This window comes from Chinchilla lanigera, unplaced genomic scaffold (assembly GCF_000276665.1).
Source record: "Chinchilla lanigera isolate Chin_1 unplaced genomic scaffold, ChiLan1.0 scaffold00007, whole genome shotgun sequence".
Lineage (NCBI taxonomy): Eukaryota > Metazoa > Chordata > Mammalia > Rodentia > Chinchillidae > Chinchilla > Chinchilla lanigera.
This window is the reverse complement of record NW_004955408.1, coordinates 21,303,895-21,324,763: the sequence shown is the minus strand read 5'-3', so window position 1 is coordinate 21,324,763 and position 20,869 is coordinate 21,303,895. Positions and strand designations below refer to the sequence as shown.

Sequence of the window (20,869 nt, the reverse complement as noted above, 5' to 3'; positions counted from 1 at the left end):
GGTGCCGGGAAGCCCTGGTGGACCAAAGTGGCGCAGTCACTCACCTTGTCAAGGTAGGAGTAGCTCCACACTTTCCCATCTGCAAACATGCGGGACACGATGCGGCCCTGCTTGTCAATGTCCGTCCTCTCGCTCATGGCCCCGCGCTGAAGGCCAGCCAGGCGCCCGTTGAAGAAGTAGGAGACGTTGACGGCAGCCAGCCCGCTGCTGGGGAGCCAGAGGAAGGGGCGGCCCACCTGGTCATAAATGATCCTCAGGGTGAACTTCCGGTGATCATCATAGATCTTTTCTGTCCGAATATTCCGGTCATAGTCAATGGACAAGAGATTTCTTCCGTGGACCTAGGAAACACAACAGGCCTGCTTTGAAAGACCCCACCCAGGTTTCTGTGGAGGATGTGGTAGGTGGGATCAACGTGCAATGGAGAAAGAAATAACTCTGACATTATTTATAATGTTATTTAGAATGTCAAACTTCAACACATAGACAATAGCAATATTTATATATTGCATTGGAATATAGAAAAAAGGCTGCTTAAGGTTGGACAGGCCTATCCAGGCACGGCCAACACAAGCAGTTAGGGAGGTTGTGCAGTGCACAGCTACAAGGGATGCTGTCATGTTAGAGAAAGTGTGAGTGGTGAGAAATGCAGTGTGCAAATTACATAGCCGTACAGAATAGCTCCGGACCTGAGGGTTTGGACAGCCCTGCCTCTCTACCCTGGGGACAGGATAATTTGCATACTATAATCCTTTTTGCCACATTATCAGCTGGGAAACTAATGACCTTTAAGAACAGAGGCAATAATTTCTCATGAAATTTCATATAAAGGTACCTAAGAGGGTGAGGAGGAGAACTTAGGAATCCACGCTATGCAAAGATCTGGGACTATAAAGGCTCATTCCAATGTGAACTCCTTTATTTCAAATACAGAGTGGAAAGTCTTGCTACTGTCACAGATGCAAGGCACCAGCGGGGACACCTCTGCCAGGCTGGGGATTCCAGCAAAGGGAGAGCCTGCCTGACTTGGAGTTGAAAGGAACAGGGTAACACATCCAGACACAATTTCATATTTATTTAGGAGTTGATCTGATCAGAGCGGAAATGCTGTCCCAGAAGGCAAGGCTGGGAGACTTAGACTCTCGTTAGGGGCAAAGAAGGGGGACTCTGGAGGCTTGGTGAGCCCCAAGTGGATGGCTGGATGTGAATGAAATGAAGCCAACCCTGTCCAGACTCTTAGAATATAATTGACTGCAAATCCAGACGTCCCTGGGGCGGCTGCTGGAAGCGAGGGAGGGTGTAAACAGGCGGAAGGAAGAAACTCCAGAGATGTCTGCCCCCTCGTCTCCTTACCCTAATAGTCAGCTGCGCTTCACAGTGATGCCAATGGGCCCCTGACGGCAATCGCACCCCTAACACATGCTGAGAACTAATAAAAAACAGGCATCATGTCAGGACCTTGCCTCCATTGCTGCAGCTGATGCTCACAGAGACCGTGTGGCACATGGAGAAATTGAACATGAAACAGAGATGTTGCATAGTTTGCTCAAGGTCACACAGGGTAAAGAGGTGGGATTGGTCTGCAGTTAGGCCTTCATTTTGCAACCAGGTAACCCCTTAGACATGGAAATGTCTCAAAGGGTGACTAGAGTGTAACACATTTCCACACCCTCGAGGGCTCCATACAGCAGTTTACCGGGAGACAAGGAACAAGGCTAACATCATAGACATTTGCATTTGGTGGAACAGCTTTGTGCCCAGGTAAAGAGCTCTATTTCTTGCCCTCCTTTGAGGATGGTGGTCTCCTACAACCATCGTTAGCTGGGTACATCCCTAAAGGAAGCTGACTAATTTGAGAAGTAGGGAACCTGTCATTCTTCCCACATTCCTACTTTTCCTAGGTGATGTGTGCATGTAACGGCAGGTGCCTCCAGCCTTTGTCTTGTGAATATGAGGTGATTTTTGAGAGTGAAAACCGCAGGATAATGGCTCACACAGACAAAAAATGTCTAGATTCCAGCCGATCTAGGCGTCTTCAATGGCTATCCATATACCCACGAAATGCTTACCTCCAGGCTTTATGTACGTCCTAAGGAAATAGTAAGTGTGTATCTTGTTTAAACTTCTATTATTTCTAATCTGTTACCAGCGATTGAAACTAAACTAAATTCATATAAGTATCTAATACGTAGGTATGGTGCTGGGTACTTTATGTAACTTACCTCATTTTAAATTCTTACAATTTGTGTAGAAATTATTTTACAAAGGCGTGACTAGACTCAGAGGGGCCTCATAGCTACACAAGGATTTGAATGCAGGACTACCAGACTCCTCAAGCTGCTGGTGTTTCCATTGCGTACTACCAAAGGGAAGAAGATGGGATATTTAGCAAAGAGGATGCCTCAAAGCATGGAGAAAGGTGTGAAGGTGGTGAGTTCTTGGGATTCTGTGAAAATCCAGCTGGAAGAATCACAGGCAAACTCAGGATCACTGGGAAGAACACGCCAAAAGCCAAAGAGGGAAGGATGCAACTGATGCAGTCACAGTCACCGGGGATCTCACTCCCAATTCAGTCACTATTTTCAAAGCAAAACACAAGCTGGGGATCAAAAAAGATTATTTCCCCTACGAAGAGGGGAAATTTGGCCACGTGGCATTTTGTCATTGGGACAAGCACGGAATGCTGCCAAGTTTCTTGAACCTGTGTGTTTAAGAGTCTTAGTGAAGGACTTCTTCAACATCTTATTAGCCAAATGAATGCTATGGCAACAATGCAAGAAGGATTTTCAGGGCTCCTAGAGACAACTGCTGATGACTCTCCACTGTGCTACTCACTCCCTGGCCTCTTTGCCACCACCTCCTCTCCTCTTCCTTTTCCCTTTTGCTTCTCTTCACAGGTATCCTGGGCCCCACAGTGTGCCTGTCATTCTCAGAGTGCCCATCTCTGCCAGTGCCGCCCACGCACAAGTCCGTGCAGTAGCCGCAGCACTCCTGTCATCCCTATTTTATGCACAAGGTGTAGGCAGTTGTAACAGTGATAGCTGAGCCAGCCAGCCTGACACATGCACTGAGGGGGTAGAGCTGTGACCCAACCCTGAGCCTGCCCTCCTCCCTCTAGGCTGGTCCCTCGGCTGGGTCAGGACTATGACCCAGGGGCCACTGTGGAGCTGGAATTGTAAAGCCCCTGGGGAAGTTCTCAGAACACTGCTGTCAGGCTTGCCCTCCACCTGCTGGGTCAGCCCTGGACACAGGGGCTGTGGGCTTGTTGACTTTTGATTCTGATGTGTACTCCTGGTTAAAATACATATAGTAGGAAACAAGGCCCTATCTTCAGTTACCTAGAAAGGACCAACAGGCAAATCACATATATAACCATAAGAGAACCACACGGATTATAGACATACCAGTATGTGCTCTTATGAAAAAGACCAACAAGTAAGTCATATATATAATCATGACTATCATGGCAATACCATTAATATCTGAGGACACCAAGATTACAGAAAGACAAAATACCAGGGAAACACAGAATAGCCCTAATGCTATTACTTAGAGCTAATGAGACCTCTGACCTCTGGCCTGGGCATACCAACTATTAAAAAAGTAGTGACAGTCATTAGCTATTAGCTATTGATAACAGGGTGGGATTTCACTCCTAAATTTACTATGTTCCTGAGAACAAGATTTTGTGATACTACTGGTTGGAGCTAACTTTTTTTTTTTTCAGACAGGGTCTCACTATGTAGTTTAGAGTGGCCTCGAACTCTCGGCAGTCCTCTCACCTCAGCCTCCCAAGTGCTGGAATTACAGGTGTGTGCTGCCACGCCTGGCTCTAGAGTTAACTTTTGAAATGTGAGATTTCTATAAAAATGTCCAAACCTTTTTATAATTAAATATAACAAATTCATTGAAAGACGAGTAAAGAGCTCAGGACTCTTGCGTAATCTAATAAAAAATATCTAATTATGAGGGGGCCATTCGTAAGGAGGTGCACCTTGGCTGTGGGATGTGAGACGATGAAGTCCAATAGGCATGTGTGGCTTTTCGTTGGTGCCTGCCCCCCAGTTAGAGCACGCAGGAGCTTTAATTTAGCCACACTGTTCTCTTATTCTGAATTAAATTACCCATCTAGCAATATTTAAATTAACCTTGAGGCTTCCTGGAGAACATAAAAGTTATTTTGAATTATTTTCACTGCCAGGATCAGCACAATTCCCTTCCCAGCCGGCTCGGTAGGAATTCAGCGATAGAGAAACCAATTTTTAAATTAATACAATTTTGTGTTTGTAAGGAAGCCATTATTTTTAATTATCGGGCATTTTCCTCAGCCTGGCTTCCCCAGTTAATAAAACTCAGCTATTTAGCATGGTTTTTATTTTTGCAGAGGGCAGACTTTGGGAAGCAGTTTCCCCTGAGGAATTTCCCCCCAGAATGTTTTGATCTCACCAAGCACACGCCTGTCACAAGGAGGCTCGTAAAAAACCCAGAGAAAAGGAAACGCTGTCGTCAAAATGGCCCTGCTGGGCCTATAACTGGTGACTCTAACTTAGCTCTAGGGGCAATGACAGGAGCTGGTGATTTGAGAAACATGAAGGAAGAAATTACACAGGGCTGGATCCCCTCCAGGAAATAGAATTGTAGCGCAGCAGGAGAGGTTTTGGTTAGACACGCAGAGGAACCCTTTTGCCCGTTCTGCTTCAAGTGTGGGAAATCCAAACAAGATGAGGGAGGGAGGTCATGAGAGTCTCTGATGTTTAAAGGCAGAAGTGCCTGCCTCGGAGAGTTGAGTTATTCACTTACCCAGAGGAAAAGCCTGGCTAGCTGACATCTTCGTTTCCTCTCTGGGCCAGTCCTCTGGGATTTGAAAGCGGCTCTCTCCCACAATAAAACTCAATGCGGCATTGGGATCAGTGCTTGTGCAGACAAAACAACTTGCCATAAATTTAATATTAGCTTAAATAATGCATCATTAGAAGGGTAAGCTCTGCAAACACATTAAATAATGTATTCCTCAAGCAAACATTATTTTTGGAATGACTTGCTGTTTTGGGCAGTGGAAAGGTGGGAAGACCTGAATTTGAGTTGTGCTCCTGACACTGATTAGCTGTGTCACTCCAAAGCCACAGGTCACGATTTATACCTTGATTTTCCCATATGTGATGGCTGTGAGCTCCTGGTGAGCAGGAGGTTTAATTTTCTTGGTGTCCCTACCGTTCTGGGATGTGCTTGGTGCTCTGTAAACACGTGTGAACATGGGGGTTGAATGAACGTCAATTTTGACATCTAAAGTTCTAACCTGGAGAACTGGGAAAAGGAAATGACATCAATTTTAAAAAGTCCCATTCATCCATTGATTCATTTTCTACATACCATACACCTGCTGTGTGCATCTTACAATAGGTTTTTAAGAAACTGAGGGTCCTGGGCTCATGGAACTCAACGGTCAGAGGAAGAGAAAGACAGGTAAGCCCAAAGCTAAAAACACAGGGCAGCATTTAGCATAAATATGGGGACAGAACTGTGGGAAATGACAGGGGCATGGAGCCAGCACCAGCCCAATGATGTTTCCGGAGGAAGTGCTACCTTGCTGGGGACCGGTGTGAGTAGCACTTTAAATGCATGCTCCTCAGTATTCACCAGGGGTCTCTCTGCAGTGGCTCAGTGTACTAAGATTTTACCAGGGCCAAGAAGGGCCTGTTCCCTTGGCCTTATCCTCTGAGGTCAACTCCAGCCACAGTTGCTCTGAGTTCAAACAACACTCTCTTCAGCCTCAGGGCCTTGCCTATGCTGGAGCCTTTGCACCCATGACTTTTTTTCCACCCTACATGCAGACAGTTCCGCCTTCTCTTCATTTAGTTTTTAGCTCAAATGTCATTTTCTCAGGTCTTAACCTAAATCACGCACTGTGTTCCCTACCGCCTGCACCCGGTAGTTTCCTTCACAGCACACGTCACAGTGTCTTTATATGATTTGAACATTTACCACATTATTATCTGTTCCCCTTTGCTGAGGCATAAACAGGCATAAGCCCCATGAAAGTTTTCCCACTTTTCCACTATCCCATCCTAAACACTAGGTTGTTCACAAGTGAAGCTTGCTTAGCGCATGTGCAATTTAATGTTTTTGTAGAGGCTTGGCCTTCTAATTATGTATTATTTAAGTGAGCATTAGATTTACCCTAAGTTTCTCTGGGCACAGGTTTTGCTCATAACCTATCACTGAGTCTCGTCTGTTTTGTTCACCAACGTTTACTCAGAACAGCAGGAACCTGACAAACAGAATATCACTCAAGTGAAGAGTGAACACATTGTGGCAGGAAGGATAAAAGTCTTCCATGCTGACCAGTGTATGTAGGTGGGCCCCATGCAGAATCGAGTTCACAAGTGTGTGTTTATATGTACACATGCACACCCTGCTTGTGTGGCACTGTGATCTGCCACATAAGTAAAAGTAATGCATGCCAATATGTAATTGTAATGTTGTATTAATTTTTTTTTTAAGATAGGGTCTCACTATGTAGCTCAGGCTGGCCTCAAACTCATGGCGATCCTCCTGTCTCAGCCTCCCTAGTGCTGGGATTATAAGCATGCACTACCACCCCCAGCTGATGTCATATTAATTATATGGAAACCAAAACAGAATTACTAACTCCTGCTTATTCTTAGAACACTAATAATGCTAATATCAATATCATGATAGAAGGTTACCTTGGAAGCAATTTTTCTTTTGTTTTGCTAGCTACATAGGTAGCTGTTTCTTGCTTTTGCAATCTACGTAACTCATAATCAGGAAAATATATCCTAGCGGGTGGTTATATGCCTTTGTTTACAGAGAGAATCAGCCAAAAACCAATTTTAGGAGAGAGCAGAAGTATAAGTCTTAACGGAAGGGATCCAGTTCAGTTCTTTCCTCCAAAGGCCGAGGAAAATGTCTGGCTGGATGGGAGTGAGGAGGGGGTGCAAAGGTATCTCAGTAGACCTCAGGGCAGGAGTTTGTCTCCGGTTAAGACTTGGAGGAGCGTAGACGGTAGGGTATATCTAGCATGTGTGTGTTCTTAACTCTTAGCATCTCTTCCTTCTTTCTTTGCAGCACTTCCTTTCTCCAAGGCTTCCCCTGTCTAGGTGACTTCCGGAGATGTCTACAACAAGGAACAGTTGAGGACATGTGACCTGGCCTGTCCAATCACAGGTCTTCTATCTCCCCGACCCTTGATTGGCTCAGAGATGTAAGCTCCATCTCAGCCAGGCCAATCACAGTTCAAAGGATTTTACAGAAACATCTCCCTTGGGGAGATCTTTGTTCCTTTCCTCTAGGTTTACTAAGGCAAGATGATGGAAGCCTGTCTCCCAATCTCTGCTAGTGATTTAGCTCTTGCTTGGATTAATGCAGCAGCCTCCATGCTGTCCCTCTTCTCTGTTCTTGTTTCTTTATCTGTCTTCTCCTACCCCAGAGGAAGCTGCAGAGACCTTCCTAATGCAGCACATTCCAGTGTGTCACTCTGCTAGTTGCACCTGGGCACATCTGTACGGTCCTCAGGATAAATGCCAGCCTCGCATGCAGTCTCCTCCATGTGCTTTCCCAGCTTCTCTTCTGCACCTTACCACTACACATCCACCTTCTCCAGCCTCATGAGTGACTGAGCGCTTTGTGAAATGCCGCTCCATTGCTGGTCTCTTGGCCTTTTCGCAGGTGATGTACTCTGCCCATTCATTTCTTTCTTTGGCCTTCATCTGGCTAATATTTCTGCCCTTCTTCAGAAAGGATTCTGACTCTTTGTGAAACCATCCTGGTCCCTTGGCAATCATGAGACCCGAGTGGGGCAGCACAAACTGCTATAAGCTCAGCGAATCTTTCAACTTCTCCTTCTCAGGCACTCAGAGAAGACAGTGCCCCAGCTTCCTTGCAGTGAAGTGGAGGTCAGCCAACTCTGCTCTCACCAGTGCAGGTGGAAGGGATGTGTGCCCTGACTGGGCCTGTTCATCACGCCCTCAGCAAACATCCGATCTCTGTTCCCCAGTTGCGGTAACTGAGGAGGCTGCTTGCTTAGGATGGCAGGATCACAAGACAGAGCATCTGCATTGCACCTGTTAAGAAGAGCCACCTGCCTCATTTGGATTGTGATGTGTTAAGCTCCTGAGATTTCAGGGTCCATTTGTTACATGGCTATAGCCTATCTTTTATTGACTGGTACAATTAAGCATCCCCTTCCTTGTAGTATTGGCTTAAATCATACTATTTGCATTGTCCTTTCCTCTTCCTCCTCCTTTTTTGTACTACTAGGGACTGAACTAATTACCTATATCCCCACCCCCTTTCTTTTAAAATTCTGACACAGGGTTCCCCTAAGTTGCCTCAGCTGGTCTCAAACTTGTGATTCTCTCCCATAGCCCAGACTACAGGTGTGCACCACCATATCTAGCTATAATGTCTTCTTCACTAAAGTGTAAACTCCTTGGCTACAAGGACACCAGTTTTTTCCTTCTCTCTGTGGTTTATTCCTTCCATGGTGCTACATACAGAGGTGGCACTCAGTAAATATCTTTTGAATGATTGAAAAATGTCATGGTCCCATTTGACAGTGGAGCAGGGATGGAAAAAAATGTCCAGACAGAGACAGGGAGAGAAGAGTGAAAACTATCACTGGCTGAGAAAACAGCCCCAGCTTATTCATCAGGGGCTGCAAACTCTGTGCCACGGGCTCATGAAGCATCAGAGAAAAGGCCACTCCCGAGCTCCCCGAATCCACAGCACACTCAACACTTCTCTTCCACCTTCTAACTGCTCCCCTGCAATTTCCAGGAGTTGCTTTTATTTCATTCACTAAACAGTTTATGAACTGAATTAAAATAAATGAGATGCAAATAAATTCCAGGCTTTCTCCCTCATTTTCAAATTACATTTTCAGTCCACTCAACCTGTTATAATCTCATAGTGATTTTCATTTAAGAGAGCTAAATGGATATGTGATTATTGTTACAGGAACTAACACCAGACAATTAAATGTTGAGGTGTTGATAGATAAAGCTGTGTTTTGATTTGCATAAACATGATGCCAGCAATCTAACCCTGGCAGAAATTCAGTTATAAGACTTGCGCGCCCAACTTCTGCTAATTACCACAAGTACCATTATTAAGATTTTTAATATTCAGAGTTGGGATTATAGCCATTTTATTTTAGGGCCACATTTATCTTTATTTTGAAAACTTAGTCAAAATGCATAACTGATTTACCAGAGAAAAGGCGTTATTACTACTTATAATCAACTTCAACAGTTCAGCGTATCAAAAATCAATTACACAGGCCCGAAATCCAGTCATTAAGGATTTAGCTACTAATCTCATTCCATTTTTGTCTTTAGGAAGATACTGCTGCTTGCAACTTTGCAGATACCAGTGGAGGAAGAAAAACATGGGAGACGGCTGATAACCTAATGTGGAAAATTAAACTCCAGTCAGACAAAGGCAGAATCTTAACAAGGAGTGGCCTGGCTCTGCAGGGAGGTCACCTGGGCTGACTGCGTTTCAATCTAATAACACACTGCATAAGTTATGGACCAAGTTTTGCCGATGCTGAATCTGCCGGTCTCAGGGATCCCAAAGCATCTGTTAAACTCTGTTGTGTTGCGTGGTTTACTGTCGTTCTAGTGCTTATCTCAATTTGTGACTGTTTTAGTTGTTTAATAGTTTACTTCTCATCTGCACATCTCGTTCATCTGCCTGCACCCCTAGATGACAGCTGCAGGAGGCTGGGGCCTTTGCTTTCTGCATCCTGTATCATAAACGCATGGCTCATGGTAGGTGTACAGTTAACATGTGTTGGATTTGACTAAAACTGGGAACCCCAGGATTCTCCTGACCCTGGGGAAAGGCTTAGCATGATAGCAGGACCAAGTTCCCATGGTGACAGTTGACAAGAGCACAGTCTAATAATGCTGAGATGATCTGTTTGACAGAGAATCAAAACAGGAAGTGGTATGGGACAGTGGTTAAGATAACTGGTGGACAAGCCAGATAGAAAGGTGTAGGGGCTTGGGATTAAGCTCAGCGGCACAAGTGCTGCCTAGCAAGTGCAAGGTCCTGAGTTTGATTCCTGGCACAAAAAAAAAAAAAAAAAGAAAGAAAGCAAGCAAGAAAGATGCAAATGGGGCTGAGTCCTGGCTGGGCTATTTTCTAGCCAATGCATTGTTAGTCATTTAGTTTTTCTAAACTTGTTTTTTCATCTAAAAAAATGGAGGTGATCATAACTACCTCAATGGGGCTGTTGAAAAGGTTAAAATTAGATAATACAAGCAAAGCCTTTAACATAATGCCTGTAACATAAAAGTCCTCAATAATGTTATATATTAGTTTTTAGAAGATGGAATTTGGGGCACATTGTTTAGTGTGCGAAAACTAGGGTTGGTTTAAACTTCCTCCTGTAGTTTGGTTGTTAATTCCTTTTGGGGTGCCTTCCCTGACCCCTGTAGGCTGGGTGATTACTCTTCCCTTGTGCCCTTGTGACTCCATCAGACCCTGGAGGAACCTTTGTCTTTTCACTTAAGCTGTGACCATTCTGTGTCTGTGTTCTATCGTATGGCCTTGAGCGTAGAGAACATACTTTATAATTCATATTCTTCTAGTACTTAGTAAATTACCCAGCTCAATTCATTGGTGCTAGCAGACACTAGCACCAGTTCATTTGTTGAACTAGTCAGACAGGGAGAATTGAGGGACACGATGGCAAAGCTGAAAGAAGACTGAAGAGTTCTCCAGCTGCAGTATAATGTGGCCGCCCTAGCAGAAATGGCTGCCCTCTACAGTCCTAGGAAGTGGAGAACATCGGCCCCAAGGTACAGGACCCACCAGGATATGGTTTCTATCTGCTGAGGCAAGAGCTTGCCTTTTCCAGAGGAGAAAAGATGCACGGAGGTTTGGAATCTGGGACATTCTTCTCTGCACTGTGAGGAAAGGTGTGTTCCCTTTCAGTTTGTGGAACCACTTACCCGGAGCTTCCTGCCAAAGATGGTTACTTTGCCTTTAATCTGCTCCTTCCTGAGGCGCCACTCAATGGAGTTCAGGCCGTTCTCCATGGGCAGGGAGATGTTGCAGCGCCCAATGGTGGGGGTGATGGTGCCCGCGAGGACGTGGGGCTCACTGTGGAAGCTGACACCCATGCCGTTGGCGTACATCACCCTCAGGGTACCATTGTTACAGAGCTGGTAGCTGTTTCGCACTTGATCTGGGAAAAACATGAGTGGGGGTGGGGAGAGGGAAAGAAATTATCCACTCGATTAGTCAGAAGAGAATAGAACCCCTATTTTTACAGGTTTCCATGGTACTTTGCAGCTGTCAATCGAAAGCTGCCTTCAATTAGCGCACATACAATGTGAAGGTGAATAGCAGAGATGTTACTGATCCATGTGAAGAAAAACATTATTAATATGTGGCACTCCAGAAATAATTATGCCGTGATATTTTTCTTTTACTCACCGAAGACTATTAATAGTACATTTAAACATTTAAAAATGTCTATTGCCTACACAATTTGTGTCAATCAAATTCCTGAACTTTAACATATATATTTTAGCTTATATGAAAAAAAAAGTAAATGAAGGAAAATTACTTTCATAGTTTCCCCTCTTTTGCCTCACATCTAACCCAGGGTTGATGGTCTAACCACAGGTCAGATCCACTGCAAAGCAAGCCCAGGCTTTTTCTACAAAATCTGAAGAAAAATCCCCCTTTTCTCTGCTCGAGCTGTTGTTGCTAACCCAGCCACGGTGACACCGCCATGAAACAGAACTCTGAAGAGACGCAAGTAACATGAGATGGAGCGACCACGGGGTGCTGATAACGTGCTGTTTGTGTTCTCGAATGGAATCTGCACTAGTTAATCAGACTTTTGACCTTTCTCTTTATTGAAAACTTTCAGGAAGGCAATGTGAGCCAAAGGCTTCTTTTACAGATACACTGCTCCCCAACTGCCCGGGCAGAGGAGCTGGGCAGGGTGGGCCTCTGAGATTTCAGCTTGCAGGGGAGTGAGCAAGGGTGTACCTGTCACTCAGTGACTCCGGCCCTCATACAGAAGGACAGAATCTACATCATTAATCATTTGGCAGAGCAGAAATAGAGTCATTGAAACAGGCTCTGTCTCAGGATAATAGTGCAGAAATGTCACCATTTATCTACTGAGAGGACACTTTTATCCTCTGACAACTGGCTAACCCACAGACATTATATCTTAATTAAAAGAAAAATTAATCTGCGTACTTCGTTTTCTTGCCTGGCCCTGTGCTTGTCCTGGACCGTGTGGCATGTTTAACAGCAACAATAACCACAGGGTGGTCAGAACCCTTGGAGACTCTGGTCCTGCCAAGAAACTGCTCAAGACTTCAGACCCCAGGGTAACCAGCTCAACAAAGACATGTTTGAAAGAGAGAATCATAATACAACAGAACCAAACCAAACCAAACCAAAGCAAACCAAAGCAAACCAAAGCAAAGCAAAGCAAAGCAAAGCAAAGCAAACCAAACCAAACCAAACCTCCCCAAGTCTAGCAGTGGCCTCAAGAGAATAAATAGCCTTTGAGAAGAAAACCGTGTGTTCTGTTGATGGACAGTGGTAGTGATACATGAGTAAGACAGGCAAGAAAAAAGATGAGAGATAAAAACAGGCTTTTTCAGATGTGTAGACATTTCCATGTATCTAGATATTTGGTTGGGTGTGGGTGGCATTTGAATCTGACTGAGACTTTTTTAAGAAATAAGCTTCTCTCTCTCTCCTTAGTACACGAGTGTGTGGTACATAATGTTTATATTCCTTGTAGGGAGTTGGTACACGTACACAACACATCTGAATTCCTTTTTTGTACAGTTGGGTTGCTGCGAGTGGATGTTTGGTTGAGGCAGAAAATTGAGGGGAGCTCTAGGGGTCTGGAAGTCCCCCAGGCTAGGGTGTTTCCCCCTCTAGGCTTGGCTGAGTGCTGGATCTGGTAGTAAGTTTGAGGTAGAGGGGTGTTGGGTTGGGGTTTACCTTGCACCACTGTGTAAGAGGCTTCTACCGAAGAGAGGTTGGTAATCACAGTGACATCGTCATCCCGATTGGAGTTCTCAATGTCAATGGTGATGGATTTCTCCATTTCCCGGTGCAGACTGGTGACCACCCCAGTGGGGCGTGTCACATTAGTCAGACGGCCCTCGTGGTCATAGCTGGTGGAAGAAAAACACCAGTCAGTGAAGACGGAGGCTTGCCTGACATTCAGAATTATACAAAGTCCGGATCTAGGAGGCCAGAGAAAGAGAGTGGAAGGTGGAGTGCCAGATTTGTCCCACACTGAAGGCCCTTATCTTAGCCAGAACCTCAGCCTGCCCTGAGAATTGGTGGTGACATTTCCTCCTGCCCACTGGTGTACGCGGCTTCATCACAAGCGAAAACATTTCCTCTGGTCTCAGGCAGGGTGTACTTAATTATGCTTTCCCAAGTTAAACAGAACGGCTACTTATAAGCATCTTTTGCTCTTTAATTTGTGTTCCACAAAGCCACCAAATTAATCTTCCCAAAATATCAATTTCACCGTGTCACTTCTCTACTGAGCAAACCGCGCTCTTTCCCCACTCATTGCTCAGTCAAGTGAAAATCTAGCATTTGAGACCAGCCAAGCCAGGAATCCTCTACAGGGGTACAATCTTGTTACCTTGCAGACTTTTAGAAGCCAGCCTGGGATAAATGCTTCCTCCTTGTCTTACCTCAAGCATGGCATGCCAGGCTTCATGTAGCCTGTTCCTCAGTCTTGTTGCCCCAAGCCACCCATGGCTCAGCTCCCCAAGCACCTTTCTGGATAGTTTTCCAGGGACTGTTGAGTTCAGCGGTCCTCTGCACCCAAGTACAGTTGAACTGTGATCTTACCCTGCTGCCTGCAAAAGGTCTGAAATTGGACTTTTTCCTGCCTTATGTTTATGTAACATCTTTAGTCTTTTCTCAAGATGTAGAGTTTCTTTTTTGCTGCCTTTCATAAGAAACCTCATTATTCTAGTGGGTACAGCATTTCCCTGGAAGAGCCATTCACGCCAAGAGCTGGGTCTTCCTCTCACCCCAGGAAAGGGAAACAGACTCCATACCTGCATGTGGAGGCCTTGGAGCTCTCCCACATGAAGCCGGTGACAAGAGAAAGGACGGAAATAAGGTGGACCACGAAGGGCTTTTGCTTGGAGAACAAAAAAAAAAAAAAAAATGACAGACAGCTGGACTCTGGGTGCCTCCCTCTGGACTGGGGTAGGGACAAAGTAGCTGGGTGTGAGTGGTGGAAGGGGCCGGCATCAGAATAGGACGTGGGCATGGACAGTTCTCAGAGGAGGATTATCATGGGGAAGGTGAAGAAAGACTCACTGCGGTCTGTCTCACCTTGGACTCGAGTGCCTAGGACTACAAAACAGGTACAGATGGTGCTTGGAAACTGGTGTTTGAACAAAGCAATGCATTCCTGGCTTATACTTGCAGTGATACGCGAAATTTTGCTTCCGAGAATGGGAGACAGTCAAGCTCTGCAGATGTTTGAAGGCTGGCAGCAGAACCACGTTCTTACATGGTCAGCTGGGCAAAGGTGCAGAAGGTGAGAGCGGTGGGAACTCTGAGTGGGAAGCCCAGTGAGCTGGGACCCAGCCTCTTGTCTCTATCCCCTCACTTGCCCAGGGCACTGGGCAGTGGTGGTACAGGTAATACCTTCCCTGGAAGGTCCTGGTGTGTAACAAGAGATGGGGACTCCTGAGACAGAAGGGCTCCCCATGCTTGCTCACCCGCAAAGAAGCTGCCTCTCAGATGGGTACCCACATGCTATCTATGATAGTGACAAATTAGAATGATCTAAATGTTCACTGATTAAAGATTCATTAAACAACTGATGATCTATCCATACAGTAGAAACCTAGGAAGCCATCAAAGTTGATGACATGAATTTTTATTTATCGCCCACCAAAATAGACGTATTGTTGAGTGGAAAAGTTGAGATTAAGGATACTCCTCGAGAGTGTATAAATATCTTATGTAGAAGAAATTCTCTCAACACAGACACATCTAAATATTAAGGGTGGATTCGCTGTGCAATTTTGACTAATCTTTGCTTTCTTCTTTGTGTGTTCCAATATGTTCGGAATTATTTGCAATCAACAGGACTTGCTTTCATGTTTTACAAGCAGAAAAGATACTCAAATAGAAAGTGAGGATTTGTAAGCCTTTGAGTTCTGGATGTCTGGTGCAGTGCTCAGGGATGGAAAGCACTCCCCTCCTGCTGCATTGGGACTATGTGAATTCATCTGTGGGACACATGCAAGGGCTTGAATCCCAGCTGCTGTGGTTCGGTGACTTTTATAGTAGACAGGCTGTTGTGCTTCCTTCCTTCTGAGAGGAGAAGGAGGAACAAGAACTTCCATTTGAGGGAAACAGAGCACTGGGGTAGGGACCAGCATTGCAGGGGCCACAGGGAGAGGGGCATGTTTTCCTTCCCTTGCAGGAAGCTTCAGCTGCTTATAGCTTTGCTCATTTTCTCCAGGGAGAATTTGCAGATCCAGGTCTCTGTGCAGGTATTTGTGTGTGCGGGAGCAAGAGCAGAGAGTTCCAGCAAAGCAGCCTCAAAGCTGACCCAGGGGATATGACAGGGCTGTGTGCTGTGTGGGGCCGAAGGCTACTTTAACTCCTTTAGTCAATATTCATAAAGAACCTAGTATGTGCCAGACCCTGTTCAGAGCCCCAGAGAAATGGCTGGGAACCAAATGGACAAAAGTCCTTGTCCTCATGTTCGCTGGGTAAAGAGAGCACAAACAAGCCAAGGCTGTTTCTCCTACTTGGAAATTCAACAGACAAGGTTTCCACAGGGGCATTTCCACATCTGCTCCATTCCTGCCCAGCTCTCCAAAAGCCACTTCCCAGCGCAGAGCGGGAGAAGGGTTGCTATCAAAGGGGCCCTTCCAGGCACATGAGAAACCTGCTCCTCCTAGAAAATAACTCCTAAGCTCTACCCAATAGCCCCCAATACCCCCCCATGCCTTCCTGGGATCCGACATTCGCTTCTTCCCCACTTGCTGGACTGGGAGAAGGAGTTGAACATTACGGGGTGCTCTTTCCGGATTCTCTCCCCCGGAGGGCCTGTTCTTTGGGGTGCTGAGTTCTGCCCTCCCGGCCCCCAGTTTGCTGAGGCAGACTGCGCCTGCAGCAGATAGAGGGCCAGCAGTACTGAGGACGGGGAGAGAGCAGTGTAAATTCAAAGTGAGATGGTAAGGAGACCTAATGTGCAGGCTGCATTCTTCGGCTCTGCTTTTCCAAAATAAGTCCTTACCTGTCTGACTCCTGTATCTACTACGTAAGTGGTTATTTGGAACCTGAGAGATGGGATGGAGACAGAGGTGTGCTTGGTAATTAGGCTCATGTTCTATTAGCGTCTATTCTTTGTTGCCAAGTGCTTTGCTAATATCTAAAAATGTAGTTGCTCAGTGAATTGCCACGGTAACCCTAGTATATAGTTTGCATTATTATCCTTATTTGACAGATGTGAAGATTGAGGCTCAGCCAGGTTGATTCACTTATCTAAGGTCAATCAGAAATTGTGTGACAGAACTGACATCTGTAGCCCTGTCGCTCAGAAGCTGTCTTGTATACCATATTGTCTTTTGTGGAAGGCTATGAAAACCTGTGTTCCCTCAGGATGTACCTTGACCAGGGTACTTCTCATGGGACCCAGTCGCTTTGCATTTTGGGAAATCTTATTCCCAAGGCTGGGGATTCCTGAAACTTTCTGGAACTCTCTGATCATAAAATGAAACCAGGATGAGTCATTACTGGTATTTTGCTCTACACATCTCTTTGCTCCAAGTCATTAACAGGCTTGCGTTGTTGGGAACATCTTCCCCCCAATTTAGGAAAAGTTCTCATGTGCTCTAATTCTACCCGCAGCCCTGTTTCAGGACAGCGGCACCTCATGCAAAGAACCCTCGATGTAGGCATCAGAGTAAGAAGCCTGCTTTGCCGCGCACTCTGTGTGCTGGGAAGAGTCCCAGCACTTCTCTGAGCCTGAGTTTCCCCATGTACAAAATAGACAATCAAATGTCTACTCATGGGATGACCGTGATGTTGAACAGATAAAAGGCTTCCCTACCTCGGAAGTTTTACACAGACTGAATGCATTGCTGCTCTTGGACGCTGTGTGCCTTGCCTTGTGTAACGGAGGGAAGCAGGGTCCCCTTGAGGAAGCCCTCACTGGAGGTCACACTGTTTGGCATTAACTTTATGCCTCTGTGTGGTTTTCTTGACCATCCTCTTAACTGTTCTCTCTAGAGTTTTGGCTAAGGCTGTGCTGTGTTGACCTTGAGTGCAGAGTCCCAACCGGAAGTAGAGTTTGCGTCTGTTTTTAAACAGCCAATTTGCTGACCATGCATAAAAAGTGCTACAAAATCAAAAGAATGCATTTTCTTTTTTTTTCTTTTTTGGTTAGGAAGACCAAGAAAACCTTACATATTTGCCTCAACAATGAAGAACTGGAAATTGCCAAATTTATCCATATTATGAAAAACCCCAGCTTATTCCCTGAAGAGAAAAATGATTCAGTTTTCCTGTAACTCCTGAAAAAAATTTAACATATGTGAATCCTACCTGTGTTTTCATTAAGCTGGAGACCCTTGCGAGAAGATGTCTGCCACTCAGAGTTTGTGTCTGTGGACTTACCTACACCGGAGCTGCTGCCTACAGCCTTTAACACAGCCCTAGGCTGTCCCCTCAGCAAATAATTTCCATCATTTTTTATTTTATTGGTACATTTTAGACATTCATGATGATAACACTCACCATAGGGAATTTGTACCTGTCTATGATATATCCTGCTTCCCCCGCCCCCAATTCCTCTCCCCTCCCTTCAACTAACAAATAATGGCTAAATGTACTGTGTCTTCAGGTGTACCTGCCACAAGGGAAAATGAGAAGCCAGGAAGTGTGTGGGTTAAAGTATAGCTTTAACCTACTTGGGGTGAGAGCGGAAGGTGGCACTTGGATGGTGCCCTCAAGGGAAGAATCATTGGCTTGTGAAGTGTGATCAAGTCCCAGGGCCTCGAAGAACGTGAAGAGGCTTTAGAAGATTGCTTTGTCCATAGAGGGAAGCCACAGCAAGGAAAGTAATTTTACAGTTCAGCAAATCTCCAGCAGGTGGCAACAGCAGCCTTTGAAATTTTCCCAAGCCCATTGACGGATGGGAACCGAACCTTCCTACACGTAGGAGTCATCAACAATGAAATCTTCTGTCCTTTCTCTTGTTCCCTTTTCACTCTGTGTCACACCCTCCCTAACTTACTGTAACATCCAGACAGAAAGCAAGCAAGGACTCCATGTACATAAGGGTTTACCCATTCCTTCCCCAAGGACAGCTGGATACTTGTAAATTCCATTCCTATCTCTGGCGGTGATTGGGCGGGTCATGGCTGGGCAACTTCAGCCAGCCCCTCATTGGTTAACACCTGGAGCAGCAGGTGGCTTGACCAAGAGCTGCTTCAGGAGCTAGGGAAGACAGCTTTTTGGCAAAACAAATGGTAAGACACTATTAAGTATGAGATAATTGTTAAGGGAAATATGACCAGCTCTCACATCTTTTAATATACCTAGCACTTTATCTGTATTGATCTTCTTCTGCTAAAGAGGAAATTCAGAGTTTATCTACCTGTCTGTGCAATCAAGTGTGTTGCTGGACCTATTGGCAAATTACAGGAGCCCCACTGGGATCTTGCCTTTTAGGTTCTAATTTCCGCACCCATGGCAAACATGAATAATCAGCAAAGTTAATCAGCACTTTATCTTCCAGGTGCTGTGCGTGTCCAATATCCTGAAATTTGAATGGCAAGCAGACAACAGGAATTCCCAGTGCTAGGAGGGAGGATGTTCAATATCAGAGACCCAACAGAGCGAATCATTTAAGAGTCAGGGAGAGGGACATGAATATCTTGAGGCCACGAGAAAGCATTAAAGTTGGGAAGACAACGTGACTAAGCAATTTTACCAGCAACATGAACAGCCAATCCTGATGCCAGCTAGGGTAGAGATACTTTACAAATCCACTTACTCGTAGAAAGTTGTCCATCCCGTTTCGTCACTCTTAGTGGCTAGGAGCCCAGTGTTCCCATCATATGTCATGAGTCCAAGCTCCAGGTTCTGTGTGGACACGACCTTGAGGCCCCCATTGGTGCCCACAGTGAGGGTGATGATCTGATTATCTGGCATAAGCAGGTGGCGGGGCATGCCAGTGCTGTCCCGACGGATCTTCAGAGAATTACCACTATTGTCAATCAATTCAGTGACATCATTGTCAGCACTGTATGTAAAGTTGTATAAGTACTCCCCTGTTACCAGGCTCACAGTGTACTGATGGATGCCATCAGCATTGAAAACATACAACTCTTGCTCTCCGGGAGATGCAGCTTCGTACTGGTTGAAGGCATTAAGAACGGGTTTGTTTTTGCTGACTGCCCTGATCCGAATATTCCCAAGGTCTGCAATGTAGATAGTGCCATCCGGAGCTACAGCTAAGGAGGAGGGGGAATTCAAGATGGCATCAGTTGCGTAGGCATCATCTCCTGAGTAGCAGATGCAACTGACATCATTTTTGCAGTCGCAGTCCGAGGCTGCCCCAGCTAAGAGGCAAATCTCTCCATTCGTTGTTACCTGGCGTAGACGGTTTATCTTTTTCTCATCTGTCTCAGTGATATAGAGCACCCCTGTGTGAGAGATGGCAATGGCGCTGGCTGACTCCAGGGCTGAGTGGATGGCGAGTTTGCTGAGGGAGTAGTCAATGCCAGGAACCTGGCAGTGCATGGGGCGTCCTGCGATGATGCTGACTTGGTGGTTCTCAGTGATTCGAAGGATGACATTGTTCTCCAGAACATACAGGGAATTATCCATGGGGTTGACAGCAAGGTCTGTTGGCCACTCCAGGCGAACCTGTGGACGACATGGTATCGCATTAAGGAACAGCCTCTAATCTATCTAGTGCTCAAATGTGGGGCATTTATATTGATTTTTATGCACCTAGGAAAAGAGACTTAACCTTTAGCACATGATACCAGAGGTGTGCATCAATGAACCAGCTTTTCACTGCCCTCACTGACTGTGTGACAAACATCTCTTGCTCTGTCATGTGCCCTGTCACTGCCGGTTTTTCCCATGATGTGGTTTTCCCATCCCAGATGCTTAAGCAGGGTTGAAGTTCTCCCATATGGTGTACAGGTTGTTCACTGCAAAAGGGATCAGTAGAACCCAGCCCATGAACTTGAGAAGGTTATGCTCCTTGAGGTAAGTCATCTTTATCTAAATCACAGCAATGGGCCATGTGGCATCCAAGGTGACTGTAACCCTGGGGCACACAAAACACAGGCTGGCTAGCAAACCTCAACTTGAGTATTTGCCTGGAAAACAAAACAAAACAAGACAAAACAAAACCCGAACTGAATCAAACACATTTCTCCTCTGTGGAATTCGAAATAAAAATCTTAGTAGCGAGTTGTCAAGTCTGTTGTGGAATTTGAGCTGAAATTTATGAGGTTGACCGAAGGTTGAAAAGACCCTTACAGGGAAAGTGAACATATATTCCAGGCTGTTTGAGATCAAATGCTGTACATTCAAGGAAACCTCTATTCTCTGCCACTGTAAGAGTCTTGACTAAACACACACTTTGGGGACCGTTGCGGAGGGCTGTGCTCTAGTTACTCCTGCTCAAAGTAAAGGTTTATATAGTGAGGATGCAATCGTTTCTGATTAAGAGGGATGCTCTGAGTGACACATAACACCATATGGTACAGCCTCAAACCTGCAATAATGATGGAGAAGAACGGTAATTACACAGCAACTCCTACCCTGTAATCTGCCA

At 45.5% G+C, this 20,869-nt stretch overlaps 1 protein-coding gene across 11 annotated transcripts in view; it reads right to left on the bottom strand.

Moving 5' to 3' along the window:
- Tenm2 (teneurin transmembrane protein 2) overlaps positions 1-20,869 on the bottom strand; it is a 1,190,054-nt gene that overhangs the window by 15,513 nt on the left and 1,153,672 nt on the right. For all 11 annotated transcript variants that reach the window (XM_005376287.2, XM_005376288.2, XM_005376289.2 and 8 more), the window contains 4 exons: positions 19,070-19,944; positions 13,012-13,187; positions 10,983-11,218; positions 45-341 (listed from right to left, as the gene is read on the bottom strand). In XM_005376287.2, coding sequence (XP_005376344.1) covers positions 45-341; positions 10,983-11,218; positions 13,012-13,187; positions 19,070-19,944 — 1,584 coding nt within the window. The remainder of the gene's footprint in view (positions 1-44; positions 342-10,982; positions 11,219-13,011; positions 13,188-19,069; positions 19,945-20,869) is intronic.